This window comes from Telmatherina bonti (genome assembly GCF_933228915.1).
Source record: "Telmatherina bonti genome assembly, chromosome: 9".
NCBI lineage: Eukaryota > Metazoa > Chordata > Actinopteri > Atheriniformes > Telmatherinidae > Telmatherina > Telmatherina bonti.
This window is the reverse complement of record NC_136627.1, coordinates 16,041,760-16,050,752: the sequence shown is the minus strand read 5'-3', so window position 1 is coordinate 16,050,752 and position 8,993 is coordinate 16,041,760. Positions and strand designations below refer to the sequence as shown.

The 8,993-nt window shown below is 37.1% G+C and overlaps 2 protein-coding genes across 3 annotated transcripts; one reads left to right on the top strand and one right to left on the bottom strand.

The window, feature by feature from the left end:
- Positions 1-1,906: 1,906 nt before the first annotated feature.
- On the bottom strand, positions 1,907-4,471 carry get1 (guided entry of tail-anchored proteins factor 1). Of its 2 annotated transcripts, none has more exons than XM_079246322.1 (5): positions 4,378-4,471; positions 3,772-3,937; positions 2,917-2,984; positions 2,539-2,653; positions 1,907-2,132 (listed from the first exon to the last, which is right to left on the bottom strand). In XM_079246322.1, exons 1-5 carry the CDS (start codon positions 4,465-4,467, stop codon positions 2,059-2,061), a joined length of 513 nt encoding a protein of 170 aa, XP_079102448.1. In that variant the 5' UTR covers positions 4,468-4,471; the 3' UTR covers positions 1,907-2,058. The 2 variants fall into 2 exon arrangements, with proteins under 2 accessions (XP_079102448.1, XP_079102449.1); XM_079246323.1 differs by having other exon boundaries at positions 4,374-4,420.
- Positions 4,472-5,040: 569 nt separating this feature from the next.
- Positions 5,041-8,084, top strand: LOC306760522 (uncharacterized protein). The gene is made up of 6 exons (XM_079246396.1): positions 5,041-5,183; positions 6,245-6,274; positions 7,000-7,029; positions 7,114-7,152; positions 7,282-7,404; positions 7,489-8,084. The coding sequence occupies exons 1-6, from the start codon at positions 5,169-5,171 to the stop codon at positions 7,558-7,560; spliced, it is 309 nt and encodes a 102-aa protein (XP_079102522.1). The 5' UTR covers positions 5,041-5,168; the 3' UTR covers positions 7,561-8,084.
- Positions 8,085-8,993: the final 909 nt, after the last annotated feature.

Genomic DNA, 8,993 nt, shown 5'->3' with positions numbered 1-8,993 from the left:
GATTTTAGCCAAACACAACAGTGAGACCAGGGCCAATCAGAAGTTGCTCCGTGAAACTCGAATTTGCCGTGACAACCTAACAAGGCAGCTGCAGGCCACAGAAAACAAGCTGTTGATCACAAAAGCTGCTCTCCAGCACCAACAGAAGCTCAGCCAGGACCACAATCTCCTGGAGAGAGAGGAGCTCACCCTGAGGCTGGCTAAGGTCACTGCAGAGCTGAAGGACAAGGACAAGAGGATACAGGTGGGACGGTGATGGTGGAAGAACTCTTAAATCATGGATCATAGAGCTAATATACATAGTGTTTTAGCATTCTTTTTACATGTTGTCTGTGTGCCAGGACCTGGAGAGGAATCTAGAGTTGTGTCAAGCTTCGTTCAAACGCCAAATAGTCAATGAACAAAAGAAGGTCAAAGAGGCAAGAAACATGTCTTCTTATCTGCAAGAGCATATCCAGGAGCTAAGCACAGAAATCCAGGTAAGGTGGACTGAAGTGAAGGAAGATAGGCAGAGAAATGTGTTTGTTTCTGCCTATCTTCCTTCAGGCTCCTGTAATGCTGAGTTCTTATTTTCAAGGCCATCATTTCAACATCTGTTGAAGCTCTGTTGGTTATATAGAACATCAATTAGTATATCATGGACAGATTAAAATATCAGCCCTCAGCAACTATCAATACTTCATTTTGCTTATTACAGGACATGGAGAAAGACATGGAGAAACGTAACATTTATTCCCACAGATTCCTGAAAGGATCAAGCAAAAAGGGTATAAAAGAAAGATGACTTTCAGCAGAATTTAACCATATCTAGTGGGTCATGTAAGATTTGTTTTATGTTTTTTAGGAAGAGAAAACAAGATGGTTCAGACAGATGGACTGGTAACTATCACAACAATTATATCAAGTCTGCCGGAGATGGAATATTCTGAATGTGAAGATACAGTTCAGGAACAGGAGACTTCTGAGACCTGGGTACTTATTTCAGATTTTGTATTTGTAGTTGATTTATGCTGTCATCAAGTTTCTTCTGAGTTGATCATGCAAACAATCGGACGCTTAAGTCTCATACTGATAATATGTACGTTATTTCAGCCTTCTAACAATCAAGAGCAGGAGTTCTTGGTTACAGAAAATGCAGAAAAAACGGCTTCTGCCGCAGAGATGAAACTCCAAGAAGAGGCTGATGTGTGTTCAGGTGAGATGATTCATTTACCATCAACAGCTAAGCTAACTGCTTAGCCTATAGAAAACACTGAATTATAGTAAACAGCATAAATAATGAAACAAACTTTAGGTTAATTAAATAATGAAGATGTGTGTTTTCTCAGGTCCCTCAATCTTTATCAAGGAACAAGCAAGTGAGAGTAATTATTTAGAAGAGAGCCTAGAAATATTCCCCGAACACCAAATTCAACAAGATTTCTGTAGGGAAAGGGAAGCATCAGAAGCTGTGTTAGATAAAAAGCAGCAAAGCACACAAGAAACCAGTGTTGCCTGCCTTCCAGAGAAGCCTCTTGATGAAACAGAAGCAAACACCAACAAGTACAAGCACCCCAAAACAAGACACAGCTACGCTTTTAAACGGTCGATTGAGAATCTGCATAATGGATTGCCTGCATACAGCAATGCCGACATAAGTTTACCCGACATCAGCAAGGGCATTGTGAAAGTAGAGACCCTCAGCCAGGGAATTCAGGACCTCTCTCTGCTAGGTGGCAAATTTAAGAGATGTGGAAAAGATAAATCTCAGGAAACTTTGGCAGACTTGCAGACTCACAAGGAGTTCCCATGAAACTACTGATTATACAGAATATTATACTGTAAACATTTACTAAAATAAAAACAGCCTTTTCTTGTGGCGTTTGTAAAGTTTAAATAAAAATAAGACAAGATTTTGTGTCACCTTTTATTAAAAAGAAATGTCAGCATAAGTCATTACAATACCCACATGCATTTTTTAAACAAATCATTTAATAGAAAATATTCAAGTCTAAGCTACAATAAATTAACATGGAAACTGGAGACAGAAAAAAATGCTCAAGGTTGGAGTGGACGTCTCTAGCTGAAAGCATTCAGCCCCAGTGTGACTACTTTGTTGCAAACCACCAGCCAACATGTGATTCCTACGCCACCTGAAATGAAAAATCAGCACCATCAGTAATTTGGTAAAAAGTTTTAAGACAATTTAACAGCAGTTTTTACACTTTACACTGCATCTGCCATGTCTTATATTTGGAACAAAACTTGCAGTACTTTTCAGAAGTCATGAACTACCACTGATCTCTTAGTATATCGCCAAAAAACGAGAAAAGAAATGCAGAAATTTATTAAAACAGAGGAAGGGGGGGATTTCTGCACAGTGTTGCATATTTCTTATACTCTTAAACCATTTTCTATTTCAACCATTAAGCCCACAAAAGTAAAAATGGCTTATTTCCCAGTTTGCAAAACACACACTTTTTTTAATACTATGTTTCGTATATTAGCTAAACAATTATGGTTTATATTGATTAAATCCTATGAAATGAGTCTGCTCACCTGCTACTCCAGTTGGGAAAGCCACAATGCGCTCCACAGGGGCAATCCATCTACTAGGGACCACAGTGACTGGATCAGAGTAATACTTCCATATCAATGAAATCATCAGAGCAGCCTGAAGAGCAACAGAAAGATATTTGTACTGTAAATCATTATCTGTCCTTTTTTAATAACAATGTACAGATAATTATATTATATGTCCTTTCTAATACCATATTTCTTAAACAATGAGAAAGAGGTTCTTTTACAGCATAAACTAGAAATGAAGAAACATACAGATGACCCATGCTTCATTTATGGTAATTAACAGCTAGTGTCTTAAGTTATTGTACAATCAACCCAAAGATTACGGTGCTTCTCTTTACAATCTCCACCTACCTGTAGGATGTAAAAGACAATGTTCACAACCCATTTCATTTTGGCTTGTTGAGCAGTTCTTGATTTGACTGCAAATTAGAGAAAACAGCAATCAAACTTGGCAATGATATAATCAAACTTCTGATGAGATTTTTTTTTTTTTTTAAATGTGCCTGTTACCTTTTTGTCAGACAGAACTAATATTTTCATAACTTAAAATTATAAATGTTGACAATGATCTCAGACCAGGCTAAGTACCTTAAATGCTACAGTCCCAGTCAATGTGTCTCAGAGATTTTTGTGACAATATTGAGAATATCAAAAAGAACATTTCTAGCAAGCTGTAATGAGAGCATATGAATAATATAACTACACACAAATAAAGTACAGCCTTTGTTAATTGTGGACAGGTTATACAAATGCTATTCTTTCAAATATCAGTTTGTGTGCAAGACAATCCTGAGGTTGTGGATGAAGGACAGCAACAGGTAGCAGCTGTTCCCAGCCAACACTTTAACCCTCATACAGCAGCTGTTTTCATGCAAGAATCTGCGTGAAAAGACCTGCACAACTGTGAAAGCCAGAATATGTGGTTCTGCAGTCAGAGATATAGAAAATTGTGCTCTATCTCAAAGCTGTGGCTGCAAACCTCAAGTAAATTTAAGTCATCTAAAATAATAGTAATGCAACAAACACAAATTCATGAAGCTCATATAAACAAGTTTTCTGTGACTTTTTATTTGTGCTTGTTTGTCATGTTGGTGTATTTACAACAGGTGGACTGCTCTCTTGTTGGTTCCTCAAAGATAGTCTGCTGCCAGAGCTTAAATAGAGGGTACCCATTGAGCTGACAAACCTTATTTATTTGCATCTCACCGTGTGTTTTAAGCTTGTCAGTTGATTTGTTGATCTTACGCTCCAATCTGGCATATCTGGCAAACTCATCCATCATGCTGATCGAGGACTGCTCCTTCTTCATCTCCTGGATTTCAGCCCTCATCTCACTCTCTTGCATGCCGTCTTTCTGCACCATCTTCGACAGCTTAAGAGGGGGAGAAAAAGGAAAAACCCCTCTGAGCACAGTCTGACTGCAACTTAACAACTGGGGCTGAGATCTTGTGACATTAAATAGGGGATATAGATGAGCTTTACTATGAAAAAAACCCAAAAAAACCTAACATTAGCATACACGCTTAGCTTAAAAACAACAGCAATCCCCGGATGTATTAAAGGGTTAATTTATTTTTAAGAGAGATGGAGGACAAAATGTTTCCCACTTTCCGCGTAATAACACCAGGTTGTCTCTAAAACCCCACCCTCTAGCTAAAGCTGAGCGTGGATTTCAGCTAGCACGTTAACTTCATAATGCTAATGGTGTTAGCTTAGCATAAGCTAACAGACACCGCTTTTTGACAATGACAAATCACATATAAAGCCTTTTGTGGACCATTTCACATATGCAAGCAATAAACACCTACTTACATAAGAGGAAATTGAAGGGAGAAGTGCTTTCATAAGATTACACAGAAAAACCGAGCCCAGCACTAAGAGCCACGCATAGCCGGTCGCCATGTTTTCCCTGTTGCTGATAAGTCAGCCTGCTTTTCCTTTTCCTGCTGCTGTGGAACTGCTGGACTGCCAGGAATTACATGGTGAGAACATAAAAATTATTAAGCAAACACGAGCTGGGTTGAAACAGCAACAAATGACAGAGGTACTTTAATAAGGACCACTTATGCTGATTTTTTTGTGCATGTTCAAGTGTTACGTTTCAGGTTTTTGATGATCTTCTAAGACTGGTGATTGAAAGTGAAGCATTTTAGAAAGGTTTTTAAACTGGGAAGTTCATTTGTTAAATAACGATTGCATTGCAGGGAATTATCCACGTCCACTGCAAATACACACCCTACAATCAGCATCTGCCCATGGTTAAAGAGTGAGAGTTGGCTGATTGGCACACTATCCTGCCCACACAGGTAAGATGTTATGTTTCAAAAATTTGCTGCCTTGACCTCAAAGCCAATCACTGGAAGTAAGGGGCGGGGATTTACTCTTCCTGGTAGGTTGGTAGGATAAGGGATAAAATATACCAAGAGAGGGATCCAATCCGGTTTGAGCTTGTTCTGGTACTGGTTGGACGTCTATGTTATGTTACCCTCTGTTCAGGAGGTATAGCAGGCTGAGGTGTTCGGCTGACCAACATTTCCTATAGTTTTCTGAACAGTAACGAGGTTGCATCATTCCTTTATCTCCGTCGCAGTATTTAAGCAACAATGGGAAGGAAAAAAGTAAGTTTAAATGTGTATGTGGTTAATATTTATATATATATATATATATATATATATATATATATTAATAAATAGAATATTTAAAGTTTAGAAAGTTCTTACATTACAGTGTGTCCCTTTAACGCCACACAAGCTGCAGTGTAACATTATTTTCAAAAAAGCCGGAGTGGATGTGCATGCATGGAGTCCACGTTTGATGTCCTCAGGTCTGTCGTGTTGATACGGGGAAGTGGCGCCTTTTTACTCAGTGCTGGGCAGCATGCTTTTTCAAAGAACAAGTTTCCTAGTTACACAGTCTTGCCTGGTTTGACTCTATGGCTCTTCGTTTACTAAACAGTATATAGTATTTTAAAAAGTATTCACGGTGTGCTGTTATCAAACAAAGGGGTGTAACCAACGTCGAGGTGCTGGTTGAAGGAATGTTGCTCCTATTTGCCGCTCGAAATCTGCGCTTATCACGTGTTATTCGTGTTAGTATGACACTTAACATGTGCCGTTTTGTTTTGTTTTTTTTAATGGTATTTACGAGCTGCATTATGTCCTCTGACTGTGAGCACTGTTACGATGGTGCGTGTCACTCTTGAGGTGTTCAGTCCTTTTTTTCTGTAGGATCATCATGGCAGCTGTCTCATGGAAAGCACAGCGACACAGCTGGTCGTTTGAGTGTTAACGTGAGCTCGCGCAGTCACGTCGGTAGACTTTTATGGAGGATTCATTAGTTTATCTGAATAAGCATGATATCGATGTAGAGAGCGCGTGGATGTGGGGTCATTCTTTCTTATCGTTTAACCTACGTAAGAAAATGTGCATCGTGAGATATGCTTTAAAGATGTCTGGTTTAAATGAGTCAAAAAAAAAAGTCCCATTCTACTTGAACAAATAACAAGCTGGCAGGATCCTTCAACACATAGACATACATATTGCATAATGTTTTGTGACTTAGGGGAGGGAAATGTGCCCATCCCCCTCTTCGCACTACACACCCACTTTAGCTCACAACTGAATGGTTGTTGTTCATGGCTTGTTAATTTATTTCTTGTCTTTTTTTCTGTTTCTCACAGTCCTCCACTGATGCAGATGCAAGTGTAGAGGTTAGTATTCCTGCAAAGTGGCCCAAAAAAACATTGATGTCCAAATGTACATTCTGTTCTGTGTTGTGTGATGACAAAAACAAGGCCTTGATTGATACAAAATGTATTATTTTTTTGCACAGTTCAACACATATCAGTTTTGAACCTGGAAATTATGCATAAATAAGTTTAAGATATGTGTTTTTCTGTTGGTTTTAATGTTCCAAAATGTATGGAAAGCTCCCTAACCTCTGGAGGGAGCCAGTGAGTCTGTTGTCAAGATTACATTGTGTTTACATGGTTAGCTCATATTGTAGTTATGTTATTTGGTGGATTTACAACATGTCTGCTAGAAAATTAGACCCACTCAAAAAAATCAGTACAAAGTGCATGTGGAAAAAAGAGTTGCTCCACAGGCGTTCCTAGTGTTTCCTAGTAGGAAAATAAGTGTCGAGTAAGGGAGTAAGCAAGTAATCAGAGTTTCAATTTTGGTTTCATAGACTTAAATTGTAAAGTATTTCCTCAGGCAAATATTTTAAAACATGTTTTTCAATAAAAGATACCAATGTCATATTAATCAGTTTAATTAAAACAGGGTTTTGACATTTGCATATATTGCCATAATTTATTACATTACATAAACTTTTATCAGCTTTAAAACAAAATAATCTTGCTAAAGTTTTAAGAGTTGTACTGTGGTTATTTTCTGTAATAATTAACGGCAAATGTTTTTTATTTCTCTTCAGCCAAGACGAAAGTCTCAAAGATTGTCAGAAGTAAGTTTGAACCACTCCCGACAATTAAATGAATATTTATTCTGTCATTGCAAGTTGTTGGTACATTGTTTGTTTACTTTATAGAAAGAAACACAGCCAAAACCACAGCCAGAGAAGACTAAGGTGAGAAAAAAAAACATTTAAACCCCATCTTACCAGTGCTCAGATTTGCTGTTTTCAAGTTTATACTGATTACATTTCTGTTTGACATGTTGGATGTAGCATATATTGTTATATTTTGTTGCACACTAGGCAACTCCAAAAGCCAAAAGAGTGAAAGAGGCAGCAAAGCCCAAGGTGGAGGAGAAGAAAGACGAACCACAGGCAGAGAAAGAAGAGGTTCCTGCTGAAAATGGAGAAGCTAAACCTGAAGAGGTACTTTGTTAATTTGGCCCTTCTTTACTTTTCTTTGCGCTATAACTGACAAAATTATTTAGAAAAGTTTTCTTCATCTTCCAGCAGGCCACACCGGCAGAGGAGGAAGATAAAAAGGAAGACAAGGCTGATGAGGAGGAGAAACAAGCTGAGTAGTAGAGCCAGTGGTTTCCTGTACCTCCTATTGATGTAAAATGCAGAGAATATTTTTATCCGCTATTTTCTTAAGACAACAATTTTTTAGGATATGATTGCCTTTTTTATACTACAGTTTCCATTGATTTTTTTTTTTTTTTTCTGTGATGGGAAATTTTTCATCTTGTGTTATGATTGTTGTTTTAGGTTGTTTTCCTGCCTGATATGCGATCATGTCTTTATCAGGAATAAGGAGTTAAACCGATGGATTTTGTCATTTGTACTGTTTGTAATGACACATCAACATACTGTGTTTAATAGATAAACTAAACAATTTGAAAGTTTGAGCATTGTGTTCTGTGTTCACAATGCTCCTTTTTCTTCATTCTCACATTAAATAGCGGGGTCTGTTTTCATTATATGGTACATTTTAGGACAATTAGAAAATCTGTGTTCACAACTATGCTCTAAACAAAAAAGCATTGCAAAGTCATAATTGTCATGGTTTATACTGTTCAGATGTGTGGTTTAGGGTTTTCTTTACAAATGTACAGTTTCTTTTTGTTTTGGTATGAATGGTATAAAATGCCAATTAAAGTGGGAATTTCTTTATAATTGTTTTGTCATCTTTATGCATTCTCTCTGTCCTGCAAATAACTTAAATTTTAGATTAACTGTGAAATTGGTATAACATATTCTGTCTTCCTTGACTTGAATTAGAAATCACTGCAGAAGTTTGATGTTCTTTTATGAATCATTATATTAGGTAAATGGTAATTCATATAGTACCTTTTCAAGACAAAAATAAAGTGCTTCACAATAAAACAGCACAGAGAAAATAAAGCTAAAAGCAATTTAGGGGCATTGATTCAGATACATTCATGTAGGAGTAAACCCTTTCCAATCTTGATGATTTGGTAACATGAGTTTGTCAGAAGGACAAATTGGATAAAATAAATCATGGAACACATTGGCAATATTTTATTTTACATTGTACAACCATAAAAACGTATGTATTAAAGAAAACTGTATTTGCATGGCATTGAAATCACTGGCTTCGTTTTTCCAGTGGCTATTCATAATTCCAGTATTATATATTGCATCATGTTTTCATTTGTTCTTTGTTCAAATATGGAACCATGCTTAATTCAGTGTGAGTGAAAGTGCATTAACAGAGTACAAACATCAAAACTAAAAGCTGCAAAGTTTGTGTAAAATGCTTTTACGAATACAATTGCCTTAGAAACGTTTTCATATGAAAGTTCCAATGTTGGGGAAAGGAAACTACCAAGTAAGCTTACTATATGGAGCACTATGGCTTAAAGAAACATTTTTAATTCAAGACAAATTGTTAGAATTCATGTAAAAAGCTGGGAATAGTTTATATTAAATCGCCTAATTCAGAACTTTTCAAGTGTATTCAGCCCTTAATGCAAGCAGGATATTTAGGTTTA

Excerpts from the sequence above, each read along its gene's own strand:
- LOC306760522 (XM_079246396.1), top strand. Across the intron at positions 6,275-6,999 it reads ATGCAGATGCAAGTGTAGAG|CCAAGACGAAAGTCTCAAAG; the intron begins GTTAGTATTCCT and ends ATTTCTCTTCAG. Across the intron at positions 7,153-7,281 it reads CACAGCCAGAGAAGACTAAG|GCAACTCCAAAAGCCAAAAG; the intron begins GTGAGAAAAAAA and ends GTTGCACACTAG.
- get1 (XM_079246322.1), bottom strand. The coding sequence starts at position 4,467 with ATGGCGACCGGCTATGCGTGGCTCTTAGTGCTGGGCTCGGTTTTTCTG. Across the intron at positions 2,985-3,771 it reads TGACAAGCTTAAAACACACG|TCAAATCAAGAACTGCTCAA; the intron begins GTGAGATGCAAA and ends TCTAATTTGCAG. Across the intron at positions 2,654-2,916 it reads TTGTCTTTTACATCCTACAG|GCTGCTCTGATGATTTCATT; the intron begins GTAGGTGGAGAT and ends GTTGCTCTTCAG.